Source organism: Typha angustifolia, chromosome 15, assembly GCF_048772165.1.
Source record: "Typha angustifolia cultivar Huaian chromosome 15, ASM4877216v1, whole genome shotgun sequence".
Lineage (NCBI taxonomy): Eukaryota > Viridiplantae > Streptophyta > Magnoliopsida > Poales > Typhaceae > Typha > Typha angustifolia.
The window spans coordinates 10,134,242-10,158,836 of NC_133253.1; the positions used below are offsets into that span (position 1 = coordinate 10,134,242).

The 24,595-nt window shown below is 37.6% G+C and overlaps 1 protein-coding gene and 1 pseudogene across 1 annotated transcript; one reads left to right on the forward strand and one right to left on the reverse strand.

The window, feature by feature from the left end:
* Window positions 1–2,088: 2,088 nt before the first annotated feature.
* On the reverse strand, window positions 2,089–23,748 carry LOC140779730 (uncharacterized). The gene is made up of 4 exons (XM_073124968.1): window positions 23,509–23,748; window positions 14,612–14,868; window positions 3,167–3,618; window positions 2,089–2,593 (listed from the first exon to the last, which is right to left on the reverse strand). Exons 1-4 carry the CDS (start codon window positions 23,625–23,627, stop codon window positions 2,336–2,338), a joined length of 1,086 nt encoding a protein of 361 aa, XP_072981069.1. The 5' UTR covers window positions 23,628–23,748; the 3' UTR covers window positions 2,089–2,335.
* Window positions 5,498–7,868, forward strand: LOC140778118 (uncharacterized; annotated as a pseudogene).
* Window positions 23,749–24,595: the final 847 nt, after the last annotated feature.

Sequence of the window (24,595 nt, forward strand, 5' to 3'; positions counted from 1 at the left end):
ATGGCATTAAAATGTAAAAACACTAATAGAGCATGATCAAACCCAGTTCTTTCCAAATGTCTGAAAGAACAATTAGGGAAAATCGATAGCTGAGTTTTATTAGTGGGGTCTTTGTCAAGCCGATCACACACCCTAACCCTTCTAGGGTAGTTGTTAGTCAAGATGAATGGGGGCCCAGAATAACCAAGTTCCCATAAGACAATTACTACCAATAAAATTTCAAAAAGCTTGGACTTTGGGGTTTAAGGAAAATGGTTTACCTCCTCTCTTCTCCCTGCGTCCTTAATAACATTAAAATACCAACAATTTACATCTAGATAACATAAACTATTTAGACATAAATAATTTATGTTATTGTGTCTAAATAATTTAAATAATATAAATTATGCAACAACTTACTTCTAATAATGTAATTAAATTTCTAAAAAAAAAGGGTTCAAGGAAAAAGACATGGTGCACTAGTGGAGTTTAAATAACATAATTTATACCACTACTTACATCTAATAATGTAATTAGAATTAGCATATATTCCACCAAGGTTCAAATGGGCACATCTTTAAAGGAGACTATTCCCTAGAGGGATTGATAGTTGTAGAATGGTGAAACCCTCATCTCATCCTTCTTCCTTATCATTAGGATCCCCCCAGGGAGATAGCCTCTACGCTCCAACGACGGCCCAGCCTTCTAGCAATAGCGATAACCTTAGTAAGTACTCTTTTAGTCTTTGATAATACAAACATAATAATGTTAAAGCAGGAAATGAACTTGAACTATTTGCAATGAATATAAAGCATCCTTTTTGGATGCTTCAATACAATTTAAAATAGCAAGCAGTTGCAGTTTGCTCTATCCACCTCGCCGATTACCCCTTAGCCACGACCAACCCTTAAGTCATCGTCATTTTCTTCCTTTTAGAGGCACCATTAGTAGAACCCACTGGTTACTTACCTTTGCCTCTTGCCTGGTCAGTGTGCATTTCATCTCATTCCGCAGCCTATGACACCTTCCTCTTTGGCGGATTAGGATAGTTTGACACTATGTGCCCAACCCTACAACATGCAAATCAGAAATTTGGCAAGTCCTCATAAAAAAAATCTGACTTGGACCTTTCTCATGCCTATAACCCCCTGAGGTGGCTTGCCTCAAGGCTTGGCAAGATCAATATCAATACGCATATGAGCAAATCTTCCTCTGGCAAGCGACACCGTAATTTGTCATCTACTCAAAATGGCATGCCAAGTTTGATAACAATATTTATAAAGACTTCGAGTTTCCAGATTAAGAATCTGTCCCCTTATGGACCATGGGCCCTTCGTAAGGACCCTTTATCATATCCTCCTCAAAGGTCAGTCTAAACGAATAAAATCCCAATTCTATATCCATTGCCAAAAAAGGGGCAGAAATTGGCTAAATCCTAGCAAGAATATCACTTAGAGAATCTATGGGAATAGATCTACCTAAGAATTTACTTATGATATCAGACCTCCATTCCTCCCGGCTGCTTGCGAGCATGTTAGGATCAACTTTAACATCGTCCGAAGGGCCATCTGCAATCATATCCACTATGCTTAAGGATCATCCACGGCTTCTGTGGCTTCATCGGTTTCACTAGATCTCTTCACCACCTGTACGCCATGACTGTATCTTGGCAGCATTTTGAATGGCACCCTCGTATTGGAATCACCGAGCGTTTCTCCATACTAAAATTTCAATATTCCCCCAAAGATGTTTCTTCAGGAAAACATGGGTGGATTTTCAGTGGAACTTGCCCTGTTTCACTAAACACAATTTTCTCCTTATTCCATTTTCCATATATCAATAAAAAGCTAAAATTATCTGATGAGTATTTTGATAAAAATGAAAATAAACTTGGAACTATTGTCCATACTGTCCAAGAGTTTCACAGGCCAGCAAATATGAGAGAGAGAGAGAGAGAGAGAGAGAGAGAGAGAGAGAGAGAGAGAGACCCTATCAATGGATCACTAAAAAACACTAAGCATATTTGCTATTTTAATTTACGACTTTTTACATAATTATTATTTAATTTATCACGAGTATGAAATAAACAATCCAAGGAAAATAACACAGTACTGTTCAATCTCTTTGAAGTTTATTGCCACGAAACTCACAGTTATGAAAATTACAAAGCACCACCTTTATTAGGTATAACCAATTATTACAACAGTTCATTTCAAGAGAAGGCCAGGCTTCTGTCAGTTTTTTTACCTTTCACTTCATCTGCTACAACATGGTCTTTGAAAGTTCAAGACAATCACAAATACCAGATCATTTGTAATCATCTAACATACCACACACAATACAAGCCTCTTTTCATTCAGGGATCCAGCCCCATCTCTTTCCTGGTTTTGCCCACAAACAAGTCTTTTGATTTAATTATGCCAGGTAAGCACCCAATCATGGTCGCAAACGGGAACTGTGCCACAGCTTCTTTCCTTCCCAAGGACACAATTGCCAGTTCATAAGAAGGACTATAAGTGGCCAGCTTGCTATCACTGGCTCCCTGCATCAGCAGCTTCAAATTCTTTGCAACCACTAATGCATGTTTCTGAGCAAGGTATCCCTGTTTAATTTCCTGTCCACATGAAACAAAGCACCTATCAGCAGCATATCAGTAACTAGATCTCAACACTACTGCCTCCGTTGGATGTTGTATTGAAGAAACTCAGAAAATATATACTTTTCACTTTCATGTCGTAGAATCAGTTTTATGTGCACATAACAGAAAAAGACTTTATTCAGCATTATGCTAACATGACATTACATATTAATTTAAACAAAGGATTTAGTTAGATATGATGCAACATGGATCTCGATCAAATATTCCTAACTACTAGCTCAGAAAATTCTGAATTAGAGACTAAGGACTTCTTTTTGTGCTGGTATTAACATAGTACACTTGGCATCTGAAAAGTGTATGGATGGGCCTGTACGCCCATTTTATGAATTGGCCTGTATGGTCCGAAATAATGATGTTGAACCGGCACATGTTGTTCCAGAGCCCTATGATTTCATGGCTTGTTCCAGAACCAGTATGGGTCAATATTTTTGATATAAAAAGATAGCTCCCTATGATTTCATGGCTTGCATAAAATCCCCAAAGGCAAGAGAATATTTACAACAAAGTGAGATGAAAGGGCTGACTTACAGGAATATTAGTGATGTCTCCAATTGCAAAAATTTTCTCCTGGCCTTTGACTCTTAACTTGTTATCCACCATTAGCCGTCCCTTCTTGTCCAAAGATTCCTTAACAATGGACTGCTGTAGCCATGAAGAACCTAGTGGCTTTCCCACACAAACAAAATGACAATCAGCTGATATTTTTTCTCCAGCTGTTGTGTAGTAGACCTTTTCTGTGTCTGACAAAGAGCTTAAGTCTATGGACTGCTCCAGAAGCACTTCAACTTTCTTTGATGACAACCAATCCATTGTCTTTTTGGAAGCTTTATTCCCTATGAATTCCAGCAATCTCGAGCCTTTGTGGACCACCGTAACCTTCTTGTCTGGGTAGTCGACAGCGATCTCTCCAGCAAGTTCAATGCCAGTTGGACCACCTCCAATGATCAGAACAGAACTTGATGACTCAATCATCTGGTTATCTGAATTTCAGGAAAGTAAATTTACATGTTATAGATTCAAGTCTTTGCATTAGATATTTAGAATTTCTAATATCAATAAAGCAAACTAGAGTCCGCTGAGAAACAGAATGATATTGTTTTAAGGACAAAATTATCACCATATAAAAATGTTATTCTATGAGACAAGGCATGTACAAGTGACATAATCTTACTCTTGTTGCACAGACACTATCTCCATGACTCAAATCCATGCAACACAAACACGTGAGCAAGCCTTAACCATCATGACAAGTAAGGGCCCCTACAAATCATTGACTTCCTCTACAAAGTTTTGGTAATCTTTCTAGCCATTTAATCATCTCAAAGAATATGCCTATTCAATCTCTTGCTCAAAGCAATCAAAAGAAGAGGGGAATTTGTATGCTTTGGACCATCTCTGGAATTTAACAGATATAACAGTAGAAGAGGATTTTGAAGCCAGAGATTCAGGACAATACACTTCTGAGACCACTGGATTGAGTGTTAGAGGTTTCATGGAAACTTTGAAAAAGCCATGTTCTTTAAACATTTCTTTCCATGAAAAAGTAAAAGAAAGGGTTGCTCTGCAATTTGTAGCATATTAATAGTTGTTGCTGACCATTTTCCACCCAGAATAGTAGTTTCTTACAGATTGGACGCACATAAAATTACATAGAAGAAAAGCTTTATGAATGTTGCGGAGAAACTAATCTCTAAGAGCAGAAGTATTCTTCCAACTATGAGGAATATGACATGATCTAAATGGCTAAAAGCAGAGGAAGATCACAATGACATTTAAGTGACCTAGTTCTGAGTATAAGGCCTCATCTCTGAAGCACCGACACCTCTCCCAGGAAGAGGTGTCCGTGTCCGACACGTGTCGGATACGGATACGCGTCGGACATGCATGGGACACGTGTCCAGAGTTTCCTAAAAAAAAAAAAAAAAGAAAATCGGACACTGTTGGGACATGGGCGATATTTTAGATATTGTTTAACGGGTCGGGTCGGGTCGGGTTCGATCGAATGTTATTAACCCGGATCCAAACCCGATAATAAAACCTTACCTTCACTGTTGAGCGACGGAATCAGTTGATTCGATCGAAGCCCTAAAACCCTCGAGCAGCTGCCGAGCGACAATCCGAGGCGCGACGGGCAGCTGAGCGAGTGCGACGGCCGACGGAGCGAGTGCAGCGAGCTGAGCACGGCGAGGACGCAGGTTCTTCTCTCTCCCTGTCTCTGTCTCTCTCTCTCTCTCTCTCTCTCCGTCTCTTCCTCCCTCCCTCCCTCCCTCCATGCTCTCTCTGTCTCTGTCTCTCTCTCCCTGTATCTTCCTCCCTCCCTCTCTCTCTCTCTCACATTCTCTGTCTCTTCCTCCCTCCCTCTCTCTCTCTCTCTCACATTCTCTGTCTTTTCCTCCCTCCCTCTCTCTCTCTCACTCTCTCGCTGTCTCTTCCTCCCTCTCTTCTTTTCTCTCACTCTCTCTCTCTCTCTCTCTCTCTCGGTGTTTCACTCTCTCGCTGTCTCTCTCTTTCTGTCTCTTCCTCCCTGCCCTCCATGTCTCTGTCTCTCTCCCTGTATCTTCCTCCCTCTCTCCCTCTCTCATTCTCTCTCTCTCTCTCTCTCTCTCTCGCCGTCTCACTCTCTCTCTGTCTCTCTCTCTCTCTCGCCGTCTCACTCTCTCTCTGTCTCTTCCTCCTTCTCTCCCAATCTCTCATTCTCGCTCTCTCTCACTGTCTCACTCTCACGTCTCTCTCTCTCTCTCTTCCTCCCTCCCTCCCTCCCTCTCTCTCTCTCATTATCTCTCTGTCTCTATCTCTTCCTCTTTCTCTTTCTCTCATTCTCTCTCTGTCTCACTGTCTCTCTCTCTCTCATTCTCTCTCGCTGTCTCTGTTATTAAATTGTTAAATTATATTAAAGCTTCTTTAATCTCTGTCTGTTAAATTATTAATCTGCTAATACATATCTCTTTACTAATGTAGTTTTATTGCGGTTGAAGAAAAATGAATACTGAAAATAATCCTGATTCTAGTCAAAATACTGTATCTTCTGTGGATGATAATGCTCCCTTGTGGAGATATATTACTAAGATGGAGAAATTGGGAGAAGGTGGAGGAAATCATAATTTTAGATGTAATTATTGTCAACAAGTCTACAAGGGATCATATTATAGAGTAAAGGCTCATTTGCTGAAAATTAGTGGGCATGGAATTAGAGGTTGTCCAAAAGTGAGTAGTGAACATGTTATGGAAATGAAAAGGGTTGTTGATATTGTCGAGATGAGAATTAAAAATTCGATACCTAAACAAATTCCTTTGCCAAAATTTGGACAAGCGGCATTTTCTAGTAGCTCAGTTGGAGGTGTAGGTTTTGATATGGGAGGGACATCAAGAAAAAAAGAGCAACAGGAATGACACCTATTGAGAAGTCATTTAATTCTGGTGCTCGCAATCAATTATATTGTGAGATTGCAAGAATGTTTTATTCAGCTGGGTTGCCTTTTCATCTAGCAAGAAACCCTCACTATGTTAGAGCTTTTCAATTTGCAGCAAATAATAATATTTCTGGATTTGTGCCCCCTGGCTACAATATGTTGAGAACTACACTACTTCAACAAGAGAGAGCAAATATTGAAATGTTGCTAAACCCTATTAGAAGCATATGGGGAAAAAAAGGGGTGAGTATTGTATGTGATGGTTGGACTGATGCACAGAGGAGACCGCTTATAAATTTTTTAGCGGTGACTGAGAGTGGGCCTATGTTCTTGAGAGCTGTGAATTGTGAAGGAGAATATAAAGACAAATTTTTTATCTCTAATTTGATCATTAAAATCATTGAAGAGGTTGGACCTCATAATGTAGTCCAAGTGGTTATAGATAATGCACCTTTTGTAAGGCAGCAGGGATGCTTCTTGAAGCAAGGTTTTCTCATATTTTTTGGACTCCATGTGTAGTTCACACTCTCAACCTAGCTTTGAAGAATATATGTGCAGCAAAAAACACCGAGGCAAATGAGATTGTGTTTGATGAGTGTAGCTGGATTTCAGTAATTGCAGGGGATGTAATGTGCATAAAAAATTTCATCATGCAGCATTCAATGAGGTTGGCTATTTTTAATGAATTTGTCAACTTAAAATTGCTTGCTATTACGGAGACTCGTTTTGCTTCGGTGATTATAATGTTAAAAAGATTTAGAAAGATCAAGAAGGGTCTTCAATCAATGGTAATCAGTGATAAATGGAGTTCTTATAGGGAAGATGATATTGGCAAAGCACAGTTTGTCAAAGATAAAGTCCTTGATGACATTTGGTGGGATAAAATTGAATATATACTTGCTTTCATAGAGCCTATATACAGTATGCTACGGGTTGCAGACACAGATAAACCATGCTTACATTTGATATATGAAATGTGGGATACCATGATTGAAAAGGTGAAGACAATCATATTTATGTATGAAAACAAGAAAGAAGGCGATGAATCTATTTTTTATTCAGTGGTGCATAAGATCCTAGTGGATAGATGGGATAAAAGCAATACACCATTACATTGCTTAGCACATTCTTTGAATCCAAGGTTAATTTAATTTCTATCTTATGATTAAAAGTTTTATTGTTCTTTCATTGCTATTGTTTATTAATTATATGACTATGTTAATAGGTATTATAGCTCATCATGGATTCAAGAGGATCCAAATCGTGTGCCACCGCATAAGGATTTGGAAATTTCTAATGTGAGAAACAAATGCTTAAAAAGGTTATTTCCAAATGCAGAAGAACGAAAAATGGCATACCAAGAGTATAATAGTTTCTCCACGTCAACCAAAAGTTTTACAGAGTATGATTCAATAGTAGATAGAAATGAGTTTAATCCAAACATGTGGTGGGTTGCTCATAGTGCTTCTGCTCCTATTCTTCAGAATTTAGCACTTAGGTTACTTGGGCAACCTTACTCTTCTTCAGGTTGTGAGAGGAACTGGAGCACTTATTCTTTCATCCATTCATTGAAAAGGAACAAGATAACTCCACAAAGAGCTGAAGATTTAGTATATGTGCATACTAATCTTCGCCTTCTATCAAGGAGGTCTCCAGATTATTTAAGAGAGGAGACCAAGATGTGGGATGTTGGAGGAGATTCTTATGATTCCTTTAATGGTGCAGGAATGTTGGAGTTTGCTGATCTTTCAATTGATGAACCGGATTTAGAGACTATAATATTTGTTGATGAAGGCAATAAGGCAGTTGAAGATGAATGATCTACCTTATGTTGCTATTTTGTAATGATTGTTAGTTTTTAAACTTTTGTGGAACTCAGTTACTTGGACAGTAGGACATGTTTTGTTGATGAAGGCAATGAGGCATTTGATTGTCTTTCAATTTTGTTATTATCTTTAAATTAGTTCTTACAGCTTGATGTGTACTTCTTTTTGAATGATACTTCTTAGTTCTTATAGCTTGATGTATGTTTAACGCTATTAGATTGCAAATTTTTACTTTAGATGTATCAATTTTTTATTTTATTTATTTATTTATTTATTTCACTATGTCCTATGCCGTGTCCGTGTCCTATATTTTCAAAATTTGCCGTGTCGCCGTGTCCGTATCGTGTCGTGTCCATGTCCCGTGTCCGTGTCCGTGTCCGTGCTTTATTGGGCCTCATAGGCCTCTAAATAGCAATGAAATGGAGAAGATCGCCTCGAAACTTAGGGTGTGTTTAGTAATTAAAAAGTGGAGTTTAATAAATTGGTCGACTTCAGTGAAGTGACTTCCTTTCAAGGAAAGAATGCGGAAGTAATAAGTTTTGATCCTTCTTTCAAAAATGAATGCGGAAGTAATAAGTTTTGATAAAATCAAACAGAATACATATTGTGTCCGAATCTTCATGAAGTTTACAATCTATTAAATGCAAACTTGAGAGATGAATAGTTTCATCTTGCAGGATGGCTATCTATTAAAATCCTAAAAATTATACATTCCTAGCACTTCGTTAAAGGAATTTTTAATTTGAGAATTGCATGCTGGAGGTCTAGCAGAACAGTTTGGGTATGCAAAAACTATTGAAGCTAAGGAACATTGATTTATCTAGCCAAGTCTTAAGAGAGATGTTATAAGACTTGTTGGTTGATGTCACACATGTCAACTCGCTAAGTAGCGAATACATAATACGGGACTGTACACACCTTTACTTGTTCCTAAAGACCCTTGGCAGGATGTTATATGGACTTTGTACTTGGAAAGAACGACCTACATTTGATAACACATGGCTTGATCGCCATGATTTAAAAAGGCATCAACCTAATATTTTACAGGAGTTTGAAAGCAACAGAGCAGCACATTCGATAGGATCGAATTCTCTCCCACTCGAGTAGAATGATACGGGCATCATTGATAGGACACGATGGCTGTATCAGCATAGGATGCGCCTAAAGTTATTGATTCCTCCTATAAGGATTTGGCTATGATCAATTTTGTATTTTTATTTATCTAGGGTATGTTTTGCTTATTTCCTATTTAGAGTGTCTTTTGCTTATTTTCATTGTAGGTAATATAGACCTGTTGTATTTTCTTTTGAAATATTTGACTTTCCTCTGAGAAAATTGGTGTAAAACCATTTTAAAGGTGAAGATATGAAACCCCATTCCTTTTCTCCCTTTGTTTCCTCCTCCATCTCCTTCTCTCTACTACATTTTGCATTACATTATCTTCAAGAGTGGATCACTTCTTTTCTCTTAATTAGAGTTCTTTAATTGAAATTTGTTAGTGGCTTCAATGTTCATGAATAATGGCTTAATATTCATGAATATTGATACATCGAAGAAACAAGGTATTGTCTTCCAAGAGTAGATCACTTCTTTTCTCTTAATTAGAGTTCTTTAATTGAAATTCTTTAGTGGCTTCAATGTTCAAGAATAATGGCTTAATATTCATAAATATTGATACATCGAAGAAACAAGGTACACTAGGGCACTGAACTATTGAAACTACATAATGGAACAATCCTTGTTATAATTAGGCCCCACTATATGTAGGGGTGGCAAAAATTGACCCGACCCGATAACCCGACACGACAACCCGACTGTTAATCGGGTTTGGGTTTAGTCTAATCGGGTTCGGGTCATAAACGGGTCAACCCGCCTAACCCGATTATTAATCGGGTCGTGTTCGGGTTTATACCACTGACCCGCTTGACCCGTTTAACCTGTTTAAGTAAACGGGTCGGGTCGGGTCGGGTCGACCCGCAAACCCGCTATATATATATATATAAAAGTTTTTAACCCTAACCCTAATACTCAACACTAGTTGAGTGAGTCCCCAAATCGGCCAAATCCCGATCCCGCAGCCGTCGCACCTCGGCCTTTACCCATGCCCGCAACCATCGCCCCTTGGCCCTTACCCATGCCCGTAACCGTCGCCCCTTGGCCCTTACTCATGCTCGCAGTCGTCGCCCCTTGGCCCTTACCCATGCTCGCAGCCGTCTCCTCGTCGTCTTCTTCCATTAGATCCGCTTAATGGTGCACCGACCGAGAGGGCAATGATGGCCGCGGCGGTGGTGGAGAGTGGAGACAACGGTAAGCTCTTGCTTCCATTAGATTAGCTTAATGGTCTTCTTCCATTAGATCCCTTCTTCTTCGAAATCTCATCACCTCTTCCCCTCCTCCCTCTCACCTCCACCGCCGCCAATGGCAAGCTCTCGTCGCCACCGCAGCCTTCTCTCCTCATCTCCGACGGGCCTCCCACTCTCTTGCAGCCTTGCCTCTCCTCAGACTTCCGACGGAAATCCTAAGGCTCGATCTTCTCTGATCCTCCCTCTCGAGGCCTCGCCTCCACCGCCACGCTTCTCTCCTTAGATCTCCGATGGATCGCCATCCTTCTTACACGCCTGCCTGCCCGCCCCATCGTCGTCGCTGTCGGTCGATCGATCTACCACGCCATCGCCGTCAGTCTCCGATCTCTATCATTGAGGAGTTGGATTTGTTACCGACTTATAGTTGTAATTAAGGATTTGTGTTAGGATTTGTGGGTTAATGGCTTGTATAACTGAGAGTTTATTGTATAAAATATTCTATTTGTGTTAGCCCAGTCAATTGTATAATAAATTCTGTTTGAATGCAGGGTTAATGGCTTAATACTTATAATTATTATTTTTATGTTGTATAAATTTTGAGTTGAAAAGATATTATTGTATAATGTATTATTTATATAGTGTAAATTAGTAAATATTAATTTTTATATGGGGTTAAATAGTAAATAATTAAATATTATTGTATTATTCGGGTCGTGTTAATACGACCCATTTTTTAAACGGGTTACACGGGTTGTGCTGTTTTAACCTGACCCATTTAATAAACGGGTTACACGGGTTGTCGTGTTACCCGTTTAATAAACGGGTCGTGTTCGTGTTTACTAAATACAACCCGTTTAATAATCGGGTCGTGTTCGTATTAGCGAGATGTTGACCCGACCCGAATCTGACCCGACCCGAACCCGCTTAACCCGACCCGATTGCCACCCCTAACTATATGGGCTTTGTAAAGCAATAACTTTTTCTCATAATGGCATAACTCCATGCTAGCAAATAATGGAAGTGAATGCAATTTTTTTTTTGTCAAGCAGTCTGCATATAGCTCTTAAAAGCATGGTTCGCAAAATTGGTCGATCCCTAATTGAATCAGCGATAATGGATCCTGATTCTATTAGATTGGTTTTGGTCTGGGATTGGCCAGTTTTAGCCATATCAACTAGATCGGTCAAAACACAGCCAAAATTATTATTTTAAACATTCAGGTGGATCTAAAATGAATTTTACCTAGAAGACGTAAGTAATTGATGTCTTCAGTTTGCATTCTTTTCACGTTTTTAGCTTTTACACTTTATCTATTACATATCTAGGAAATATTAGTAATTGATGTCCTCAGTTGCATCCTTTTCAAGTTTTTAACTTTTACCCTCTATCTCTTACATACACTTTCTGCCCTCTCCTCACATTTCATTGAACTCATTGGGTGGCCAATCTAGTGAGCCTCCTTGACTATTCCGCACCTTGATGAACTTGGGTAAGTGTTTTTCTCCTCTTCTTTCTTCTCTTTTTTTTCGCTTACTCATTACTTCCACTTTTCTTACTAATACAAAACAACGGTGAAAGAGAGATCCCCTTCTTCATTTCACTTCTGCAATAGTAAATTTTGATTATAAAAATTTACTAAATTCATCATGATTTTGAGTGAGTTTTTCTTTGGTTTTTAGGTTTTATATGTGATTAATTTTTTTTCTTATTTTTTCTAAAATTTTTCTAAATTGTTAGAAACTTTCTTGTATTTCTAAATAATATTTAGAAATTTACATAATAAAAAAATAGTTCGATTTGATACGGGTGACCAATACGACCGAAATGCGTCATGTTTTCTAGTGGCCGATTCTGATCCAAATTATTATATTCTATCAGTCATATTCTGGATAATAGACAATTTAATATTTCCATAGGTTCAAAAACTTTCGTATGTGCTTCTTCTAATTTATCTACAGTAGGTTGGAGATATTACCTGGACAAGATGAGAGAATACGGCTTCTCAGAAGGAGTGACAATAAATTTTTCTTATATTGACATGTTCATTATTTCTAAACATGAAGTAGTAATCAAAGTAAACAAGTGTAGTAGTAGGCTATACCATCTGATTGTCATTTATATGATTTCAGCCATGTTAGATGAATGGTATATCATTATAATGTTAGACTATCAGAATAATTGGGGATGTGATCTCTGAGGTAATACAGGTTCTTTTAAACTTATGAGGCCATTGTCAGGAAATGCCACTTAATTAGTATGGAATCATGAACTCAAAACCACCACTGTAAGTACCACCAATCTTGTTATACTGGGCAACTTTTAAATCCAATCTTCCAGACAATAACACAAAAAAACTCATCTGATCGATCCCTAAAGAGTGATCATTTTAACGGATATTGAAGTTTCTAAACTACATATTATTGGGCGATGAAATTTACATAGCAGATAATAATCTAATCATTAGATTCTTAATTAGCAATTGTATGAAAAACTTCATTTTCCAATCATTAAAGCAATTGCAAAGGAGGAAAAACTACTCGCACTGATGGTAAAGCTCTGAGGAGTAAAAGTATATAACAAACTAGTAAAACCTCTGGTAAACATAAACTACTGAAAAATATAAATGAAAGAAAAGGACTTGAAAGCAGGTTTCCTTAATCGACTCCTTGTTTCCAACGCAATATGGGTCATATTGGCTATCATCAAGTCCTGTGTTGCTTAATTTTTTATGCTGAAAAATATAAATGAAACCTGCTTAATTTCCAACACAGGACTTGAAAGCAGGTTTCCTTAATCGACTCCTTGTTTCCAACGCAATATGGGTCATATTGGCTATCATCAAGTCCTGTGTTGCTTAATTTTTTATGTTTTATCTTTTGGTTTTTTTTTTTTTTTCATCCGCTCTCCTTTTATTTATATTTTTTTTTCTTTTACCACCTCTTGTGCTTATGTCTGTCAAAGAGGTGGTGTCAGCTTTCTCTGGCAGGGGTACTTCTTGGCCACCTTTATTGCATCAGTCATGATGATGATAACATGAGCATTCACTGGATCGACCCAAAATTTGACATTGTTATGAGTATTGTCATTCATCGCATGTGTATTGTCTTTCCTGTGGCCAATAGTAATACCAATACACATACCAATATTTAGAACAATGGCTTAAACAATATCATTACTTTTAAATGGACTAAGCTAGTATGAGTTCTAATTCTAGTCTTATTGAATTATCGAGGTGAAAAAAATATGTATTGCCACGAAGAAAATTATTGACGATCTAATCAAGAAGTATCATATAGCAGAAATATGCTTCACTTGACTGATATAATAAACCTGACTGCTTGAGTCAGTGATTCGAAAACATAGCCTTTCCTCAATTTCAATCTTGATTCATGCAGAAATTTATAAATTGGTACTAGTTCAATTTCCCACAAGAAAAAGGCATCCAAAACGCCGGGGCGGTGGCCATAGGCCCAAGAAAATGACAACTTGCAAAATAAAGATTAGAATTGGATTAGGTTACACTTGGATCTGCCATTGAAGATTTAAACCAAGATTTTTGTTTGTCCTAGGAACATTCTTCACCTAGGTAAACAGAAGTGACAGAACCATGAAAAAGGAAATTTCAATTTTCAAACCCAAGTTGAAGAAAAATAATTGCCTATTAATTAATAGTTATCACTGGGATGAAGAAACCAGGATTTGTTGAACTTCTTTTAGTCTCAAACGCGCTTTGCGCATTTGAACGCGCTTAACCCCGTTTGAACGTGATTGGCAAGAATGCAATATTTCTAGGGTTACTACTTGTTAGTTTGGCTTATTAGGTTAGCCTCTTAAGAGGTGAATGACAATCTAGATGAGAATTATGAATGAATATTAAATTTTCTTCTCTTCCTTCTCTATTCTAACTCTTCTCCCTTCTCGTTCAAGCTCTAGCCGTGTGTTATCTCAACGCCGGTTATCTCTAATTCCCCCTCAACTGTCGGGTCTTCCCTTCTCCTTAGGATCTCGACCAACTTCTCCCTCCTCCTTATCCCTTCAACACCATGTGCCACCAAATCTATTATCATTATCACCATCACTCGTCGTCTCCACCTTCACCGCAATATTGCTTATTTTCTCTCTAAATGCAGTTAGTATCTGTGAAGGGCGTGAATATTAAAAATATAGATCAGGAAGACACGAAACGATCTATACTAGTTTCGTAATTTTCTGACTACGGGAGAATATTTTGTATATATTCTCCTCCGACTGCGCGGACTGCTACCCTGCATCCGAGCTTAATCAAGAACGGATGCACGACCCATAACAGTATTAAAATTGAAATCTTAACATTAAAAAGAAAAGCGAACAGGATAATTAAACTGGAAAATAAGGAAGGTCAAATAGAGGGTATCAGCACAAAGAAGCATTTAAACAAGTTCTCATTCTACATACCTTGTTCAAATTGGTTGATTCTATCTTTCCTGCTTTTGGGCGTAGAATTTGCATGACCAGTAGCTATAACAAGATAATCATATGCAATGAAATGACCATCTGATGTCACAACCTTGTTATCTCTGATGTCAACTGCAGTTGATGTAATAATTCTTGCATTGGCTAAATAATCGGTGTGGTTAATCAATGCTCTCGCTGAAAATCGTGGTTCAACCTTAGACCTCAATTCTGCCCAGGGGATCTCGAAATATTCGTTCCTAATATTTACATAAAGGATATTACCGGATGGAAACAGAACACAAGATTATGATACTAAATGAACATCACACATTGAATTTGTTTATCAGAAGATGAAAAACATATCATGCTCAAAAGAGAGAATGGTTGTTCACGAGCATTAACCTTTCAAGTTTTCAGTGCATCAACATTATTGGTAACAAAGTCAGTGTGTTCCATCCCCTACATCCCATGCATGTAATGTGTCAAGATGAGATCTCATTTTTTTGCCATTGACACAGCTTGAAAGTAGGGAGAAGAAAAGAAATGGGAGAAGACACTGATGGAAGATAGAGACAGAACCTAAGGGCTAAGACTCATTGCACACACTGCTGCCAGAGGAAAGGAGCGTAGCTAGATAGTAGATATTTAGGGGTGAAAACGGATCGGATACGGATCGGATAGTGCTCAACCCATATCCGGATCCGTATTTTTAGTTCGGATACGGATTCGGATACGGATATTAGACGGATAGCAAAATTTAAAACCATATCCTGATTAAACGGATACGGATAATTTTCGAATAAAAGATCGGATCTTAAACGGATATTAATTAAATTTAAAATAATTATAATATTTTATTTAAATATAATTAACACAAAATTATTAAGAGTTTTACAACAAAATTTTTTTTTGTATGTCGAATATATAAAATTAGAGAAATTAATCTATATAAATAATATATAACGCATTATTAGTAATAATATTAATACTTACTATTTAAATAAGCAAACTAAAAACTGTAAATCATTTAAAAAAATATGCGGATAAACGAATATCCGATATCCGTATCCGAATCCGAAAAATTTATCCGACCCGTATCCGAATCCGTATCCGAATTTTTTTCAAAAATTCTATCCGTATCCGAATCCGAATCCGAGTCGGATAGAATTTTTTTATCCGAATCCGATCCGAGTCGGGTCGGATAGCGGGTCGGGTCGGAGTTAATCCGACCCGTTTTCACCCCTATAGATATTGGATGCAGGAAATTTCAAGGAATATGACAATCAACTTAACCAATGTTGTTTAAGTCATGATCTGCTTGAAAGGTCAGGAGGATCATTCTTATCCTCTTAAAAGTAGATCATAAGGGAGAGATATTCAATGCCACATTTATCGTCCAAAGTTTTGGTTTTGTTTCTGACCCCTAGGAAAAATTGAATTTCTAAGTGGAAATAGAATGGTTTTTGTAATAACCCAAAAAACATTAAAATTAAAATTTGGGCACAACGTGGCCGGTCTCGTGCCCATGCAGCACCACCCAAGCAGCTTGGCACTGCATGGGGGCACCATATGTTGCAAGCTCGGCAGCTGCTGCGGTGGGCCCCACCTCGTCACCACCACCGGCCTTCCCCTACTGCCTCTCTCTTTCTTCCTTTTGATTTTTCTCTCTCTAAAACGCTCTCTCATTGCTCTCTCCCTCTCTCTTTTCTCCCTTCTTGCCGACGCTGGCCTACCGCCGTCATCACCGCAGAGGTGAGCCCCTCTCCTCCTTGTTTCTTTTCTCTCTCTCGCTCTCTGCGTCACTCTCTCTAGTGGTCTCAATTCTGTCAGACCCAAGCTGCCAGTCACTGCTGGCCAACGGCAATCGAGCCCCTCTTCGCCGGCCCGGTTTTCCCTCCCTCCCTTCCTCTTTCTCTTCTCTTTTCTTCTTCCTTCCTTCCTTTCTTTCTTTCTTTCTTTTTGTTTTTCCTTTCTTCTTCCTCCTCTTGCTTCTTCCTTTCTTCTTCTCTCTCTCTCTCTCTCTCTCTCTCTCTCTCTCTCTCTCTCTCTCTCTCTCTCTCCGTCACTCTCTCTAGTGGTCTCAAGTCTGTCGGACCCAAGCTACTGGCTACCAGCAGCGGTCGAGCCCCTCCCCGCCGGCCCGGCTTTCCTTCCCATCCTCTCTCTTCTCTTTTCTTCTTCCTTCCTTTCTTTCTTTCTTTTTCTTTTTCCTTTCTTCTTCCTCCTCCTCCTCCTCTTGCTGCAATAGTGCTAGCACTATAGCAAAGAGATTTTTGTTTTTTTTTTCTGTTTTGTTTTTTTGTTTTTCTGTTAATTGCATAATTTATTTTCTAATGTTAGGTAAATTAGTTTATTTAGATAATTAATTATTTTGGTAATTTAAACTCACTAGTATAATTATTAGCTAAATATTTTTAGTATAATAATTTATTAATTATAATTATATATATTTGCATATAAATTTTATTTATGGTTTAGTTATTATTTATTAGATTAATACATGTAGCCTTATTAATAATAATCTTATATTTATATTTATTTTATATAACTGTTTTTAGCATCTTATTATTGTTTACTACTTTATATAAAATGAAATACTAAGCTTGCATATTATTTTTGTATAATAGGATAATGGCTATTTTTCATATATTTTACGATTAATTAAATAATAGTAAGTATCGCAAAATAACTATTAATAAGATTATATTTATAATTATATTTTTATAAATCATTTATATGGCTGTCATTAATTATATACAAAAAGAGATAAATTACTATGCTACTTACTCTATATTTAGCAAACTAGGATTCTTATTAATAAATATAAATTAGTAATAGCATACTAATACTATCACAATTAAATTTATTCTATGAATCTAATTGACTTTTAAACTTAATAAATTATCATATTTTTACTCGAATGGATTATGATCGAATAAATGACTAACTTCATATTAGTTAAACATTTTCAGACTCTAGACCCCCTTATTAGGGATCCCGGGGACCTTACTAGCGATGAATAACGGTTAATAAATGGACGTGAAGGATAAGTATGTTGGAGTCTTCTGATCAAATGGTAAGTAGTCTTATCCCCTAGACGCCTTCCTTAAATTAGGATCTATTATATAATTATGTATATGCATGTTTTAGCCTCCAACATGATTATATGGCCTTATCTAGAGATGATTTTAGTCGAGCATATTTTATCATGCATTTAATTAGACTGATCTGGGATATGAGTATACTAGTGATATATAAAGATAATTGAACTATACTGCTAGGACTTTATGTTGAGATGATCTCTAACATGAGTATGCATATGATACATGTATCGTTAGAGATTTGATCGCATCTTATATTTCTTTTAACTTCCCTACCACCTAAATTCTTATTATGCATGATTTGTTATAGTACTGAATAAAAATACATATAACTTGTTATTTAGAAAGAAAACATGAAATTTAATTGATAAGATGGTTAGTAGAAAGCATTAGGATACCCGAGTGGGCACGAGAGTTAGGGCGTGCCTAAAGATGATTAATCGTTCGACATAGTTGCGATTCTATGGCCTTACATCCGAGGTCAGTAGTCTATGTGCGCAGCAAACATTCGGACACGTGCTGTTCGCCAAGGAATATGTGGTGAATTATCCTTATGTAGTTTCTATTAGCTAGTTGGATACCCGGGTCTGGATGATAATGATACCCTTAACGGTTGGTAGGGTATAATTATTTGATTGAGATATCCTTGACGGTTGGCAGGGTATAATTATTTGATTGAGATACCCTTAACAATTGGCAGGGTATGCTCTGAGTTTTCGGGTTGGATTTGAGATCAGGTACTGAATGCTAACTGTGCATAGTTGTCTAGTATGATGATATTATTCAAAATTGATATTGATGACTGAGATGTTGAGAAATGCATATGATTTCATTATCATCTGATATAATGATACATCTAGTTAGTTTCCGTAATCTATCATATACCTGATTATTGAGTGGTCAATATGCATCATATGTGATTACATTTGATATCATAGTATAGTCATAGTCGACATGCATCATATGTGTCATATTTAAGAAAGTTATAATGATGGTATAACATGGAGATTTGTTTATATATTATCGATAATTGTGTTCTTGATCAGTTACAACATGATATCTACTATATATTTGATATTATCAAGGACATAATCATATGCTCATTCATACCATGATGCTTCCTTCTAATTCATATTATCTAGTATATAATTTACTCTCCATTTGGCATCACTGATTCGAGATAACGTTTATTCACTGAGCCTTTAGCTTATGACTCTTTTTAGTTATTTTCTAAACCCCTCAAATATATGGTACATGATAGCAACTTAAGAAATTTTAAGAAGATATTTAGAGCAATGATGAGATGAGCTATAAATTGAGATGGTATAGATGATTATTTATATAGAAATTAAATTGTACCATTATTTGATTTTTGTACTCCACTGTATTAGACAATTATTTGTATAATACAGGTCAAATTATATTGTACTCATGTGTCAGTGGTTATAAGTTGTATTTTGATGGTTTATCATAGTTTGTGTGGGTCCTGTCAGATTATATAGTGGTCTAGTGTATATTATTGTAGACTTGAATATTTTAACAGGTATATTTTGTTAATAATATGATTTATTTGGTGATGGTTATATAAGCACAAGAGTGTCTGTGCGTAACGGGCCCCGCCCGTCCTGTCGCGTATGTCGTGCATGCTGTGTGGGCGCGTGAGCATGCACGTGCCCATGCTGGATGGGGCCGTTACAGTTTTAGCTTATTATGGTGAAAAATAAATGCCAAAACTAGAACTTGTGATTGTTTCAGCCTTGAATAATGTGTTACAACTTAAGTTTTTCATCAAATTTTGGCCATACTTTGCCATCTCGAATGAAATTTCAAACCAAAAACAGCTTAAAAGGTTAAGTGTGACATGGAAATAATTAGGCAGTTTGAGATATCCAGAAGATATTTCAAACTCTCCCACCTCTCATCAGCAGCATAGGTCTGTCTCTACAACAATGGGATGTCAAGGAGAATGAAAATGTATTTGTTTAGTAGTATGTGATGCAGCTATTATATGACACTAGCTATGTCTTCCTACACATGCCTATTACAAATATTAAATCCTTGTTTGGTAAATATTATTAAATTAAAAGGTTCCTAGAGAGTGAAGGAATGAAAACTAAAGTAGGACGTAGTATGAGAAAAAATCATAGCACAGGATTTGATTCAAATCCTTGTAAGTGACCCCAAATAGTGGGACTCAAATTTTGATTTTAGTTGTTGAAGCATCATTGACATCATAGCATACAAGGGCATGGTATAATAAACCTACAGACATTAATTTAAAGGTCCCAATAAGGCAAAAACATTTCAGTCCAAGCAAGCAGAGGTTTTCCTATAAATGAAAGTCAACACTAGTTCTGGCTAGTCAGGTAAGATTGTCCTTTGTAACAAGGCAACTCAAGGGAAGTGTACATATCTACTACTAAAATCTACTTAAATATGCATGGTCAAGGAAAATGATCTTGTAAGTGACCCCAAATAGTGGGACTCAAATTTGATTTTCATTGTTGTTGGAGCATCATTCAAGATTCCAAAAATCGGTATCAGGATCGGGATCGGCCGTCCGGAAAAACGATACATATCGGCCACTTGTATCGGATCGGACTAATTTAATTAAATAAAATTCTAAATATTATTTAAAAATGTTGAGAAATTTTTAAAAATTTAGAAAAAATTATAAAAAAATAAAAAATAATAATTACTCATATATAAAGCCTAAAAAGTAAAAATATCTCTTTCTCCCTCTTTCTCCTCTCTCTCTCCTCTCTCTCTCTCCCTCACCCTCTCTTTTTTTTTATCTTTCCCTCTCTCTCCCTCACTCTTCCTTTTTCCCTCTCCCTCCCTCACCCTCTTTTTTTTTATCTTTCCCTCTCTCTCCCTCTCTCTCTTCCTTTTTCCCTCTCTCTCTCTCACCCTCTCTTTTTTTTCCCTCTCTCCCTCACTCTCTTTTTTTTCCCTCTCTCTCCCTCACTCTCTCTTCCTTTTTCCCTCTCTCTCTCTAGTTGCTGCTGTCAACAGCAGCTGACTACCGCAGGTGGCTGCAGCTAGCTAGTTTCGGCCCGGATCGGGATCGGCCGAAACTGAAAACTATGGCATCATTGACTTCATAGCATACAAGAGCATGGTATGATATACCTACGGACATTAATTTAAAGGTCCCAAAAATATTTCAGTCCAAGCAAGCATAGGTTATTCCTATAAATGATATTCAACACTGGTTCAGGCTAGTCAGTCAAGATTGTCCTTTGTAACAAGGCAACTCAAGGGAGGTGTACGTATCTACTACTGATACTTTTTTCGAAATATATATACATACTCAATCCAAGATACCTATGATCAAAGAATTTTCTTAACATCCCAAGTGAACCATACTAATGTACTAATGTCAAAAAAATGTTCATATTTAAATATTTTTGATGTTTACTCATGTACATCATTGTTTCCCTCTTCCTTGTCACATGAATCAACCTCATTTGAGAACAACAAAGTGACTGAAAAGGTATAACCATTTTGGACGGCGACCATGAATGAAATAGCAAAGATAAGGGCTTTAGCCCATAGCTTTCAGAATGGAAGATTTTACCCACAAAAGCAACACTAGGATATTACTACCACAAAAACTCAAGTCTATGATTACAAACCCACACCCTCTGCAAACTATTCTAATCTGCTCAATTTCCTGATCTATCATAACGAAGGATGGATAAATTAACAGACTCATCACCGACCCAATGACTAAACCATCATTAAAAATGAATCTTTACTTACAGAATGGATAACAAACACCAGACATGGTTGTTTGCTTCCTGGCCTTCCAAGAAACTAAAGAATCTCCAATAAATATACAAAAACTAGTGATAAATCTTCAAGTACCAAGACAAGAGCCCCAATCAGCATTAGAAAATGCTTTCAAATGAACTGGAGAGGAGGAATGAGCATCACAATAGGCTCAAAGTTGTAATGATGAAGAAGAGAATAAAATCCCTTGGCAAAAATTGTTCTTCAAGTATCTAAGGAGATGATGGACAGCCTTGAGATGAGATAATCGAGGTTAAGACAAGAATTGTGTTTACTTGTGGACATCAAGCATAGACAAAGTCAAACAGAGATGACGACAAACCAGTCTTCTATAATGAGTGATATCAGGAAGAAGATCACCAGTGGCACTTAGCTTATGATCCATAGGAACAATAGTAGGTTTACAAGCTAAGTAGCTAGTATCCTCAAATAATTGCAAAGTGTAATGGTGCTGTGAAAACACAATACACTAATGTTGCAATTTCAAGACCTAGAATATACTACGACAACCTAAGTCCTTGAGCTTGAACTTAGTGTAGAGAAATTGCTTAAGAGTAGAAATAGCATGATAAACTGGAACTAGTGATGATTATATCATCCACATATACAAAAGGAACAACTAGCGAAGATTGAGAAAACCTAGAGTACCATTATCCCGAAGCTGGTTTCAGACCATGTATGGTTTTATGGAGCTTGCAAACTAGCTTCTCCCCCTGTTTAGAAGGCTCCCATGACTAACATAGCCAAGAGGAAGATCCATACAAAATTTTCTTAAAAAGATCACCATTAAGGCATTGTTGACATCAAGTTGAGCAAGCTGCCAGTGTTGAGTAGCAACAAGAGCAAGCAAAACTTTAATAGTTACTAGCTTTGAAACAAGAGGAAAAATCTCAACAAAATGCAGGCCCTTTGTTGTGTATAGCCTTTACCCACTAAAAGAGCCTTATGGCTTTCAATTCATCCATCAGACCTATATTTTAATTTATAAATCCACTTGCAGCCAATAGTGTGCTTTCCAACAGATAAAGAAAGTACAGACGAAGTCCTATTAGCCTCCATAACAACCAATTCAGCCTTTCATAGCAGATCTCTATTGGGGATACTTCACTGCCTGATGATAAAATTGTGGTTCAAATTGAGAGGAAATATTCTAAACCAGATTTAAATGAGGGGTAGAAAGATCAGTATATGGAAGATCGCTTGAGAATGGGAATTTAATACCACAATTGGAAGTTTCTGAACTAATAAGAAGATTATAGTGGTAATCTCTTAAATAAAGTGCTTGGCAATTTTGGTAGATTTTTAGAAGAAGAGGGTCAGGACCAGTGAGATCATGAGCCTGAACATCCAGAGAAGGATCACCAATTGGAGAATCAACTGGAAGATTTGAAGAAGAATCAGGAATAGGAAGATCTTCAGGAGTAGGAAGGATGTGTAGTAGGAGAAACATCATAATCTTGAGGCACTAAAAAATTGTCAGGAGAACCAGAATGCCGAGCAGATGGAATAAAGGAATCTTGTGTTGTTAAGAACCTTGCAGTAGCATGAGAATCTAGAGAAGGATGTGGCAAAACTAAATCTGGAAAAGGATCAATAATTTGGTCTGAAGCTGTCACTATGCGAAAAGGAAAAACCTCTTAAGAGAAAATGACGAGAAAAAAGCTGCACAGACCAAAACAAGTCCTACGTTTCTCTACTAACTCATCAGCATTAACCATATGTTTGCCAAGCAATGAAAGGAAAAAGTAATATAATATACCTAACCAGCACTATCCATATCAACGAATCCCACAGTTCTCCCAAAACTTAGTCTTCGCAACGACCCTACAATTAAAACAGCTACAAAAATTCATCTTTACTTGCAAATGAACCGGAACTACTCTGACATCCTATTAGAAACAATGCTCCACAAATCAAAGACAGCACATGCATCTTATGTCTCTCTACTCATCTAAACGAAAACATTGCAATAATCGAAGAAAGAAGGGATAGGTCACGCACGGGTCGATGAGGACGACGTCGGCGTCGAGCTGCATGGTCTTGGCGAGGAGTGCGCCTGCGATACCGCCGCCGACTACAACCACCGCCGCCTTCTTCTTCAAGCTCTCATCTCCATCCATGGCTGCGGAGTTATTCTGGGAAGGGAAGATCAACAATGCGGAGGCCCTCCTCCGGGATTGGCGGTCATTTCTCTATTAGTGGTAGAATCCGATACCCACAACTGCTCCATCGTCGGAATGTGTAAAGGCTTAACCGATCCACCGTTCATTTTCGTCAGAGTGGCAGAGTTGGATCAGGTGCGTCGAGAGGTGGGCCCACGTTGAGATGGCAATAGTTGAGGCATTCGTCCATAACGGACGGTTTCTTTTATTATTATTATTATTTCTTTTAATAAGAAAGGAGAGAGCAGAGCTAATTAATCACACTTTCGAGGTGATTTGACCCCCAATGGTCAAAAGGAAGCTGCCTCTTCTGCTTCGATTCATGCAGTGCTACTGCCACAGCTGGCTTACATGATACCAAGGTACTTTATTTACTTGAATACCAACCTGTGATTTGAGGTTCATCTTTCCATTCTGGCGGCCGGGACTGCCCAATCCTATGGGTCAACCCTCTACAAGGCCGATCTATGTTTATCTAAAACACTTTGAGCCGGCAGAGCCCGACCCATGGACCAATTAGAAACACATGGAGCTTTTCATATCTAGAGATGATCATCAGACGGATCATCAGACGGATCAGACGAGACTTTTCAAGTCGACTAGATTAAGCATTTGTTCTCAGCCTATTTTTGCCCATTAGCTCGTGAGATATTGAGCTCATTCTGGGCATAACAAGCCAAGTCATAAAAAATATCATATTGTAAAGGGCCAACTGTAACAAGCCTCCCACAAAAATATTTTAGCTATTTTTAGTAGGTACATAATCATATAGTAGTATCTAATAAACAAAATATTCAACGTGGGACTAAAAAATCATAGGATGGGAGGACATAACGAGCAGGGCCAGAGGCAGGCATAGTGGATTGGTTTTTTAGACAGGGTCGGGTTGGCAAAGATCTGCCCTTGCTATCCATTACCGTTTCGGG

Coding starts and splice junctions, on each gene's coding strand:
- LOC140779730 (XM_073124968.1), bottom strand. CDS start 23,627: ATGGATGGAGATGAGAGCTTGAAGAAGAAGGCGGCGGTGGTTGTAGTC. Junction 14,869..23,508: donor GACGTCGTCCTCATCGACCC/GTGCGTGACCTA, acceptor TGTAAATATTAG/GAACGAATATTTCGAGATCC. Junction 3,619..14,611: donor AATCAACCAATTTGAACAAG/GTATGTAGAATG, acceptor CCTGAAATTCAG/ATAACCAGATGATTGAGTCA.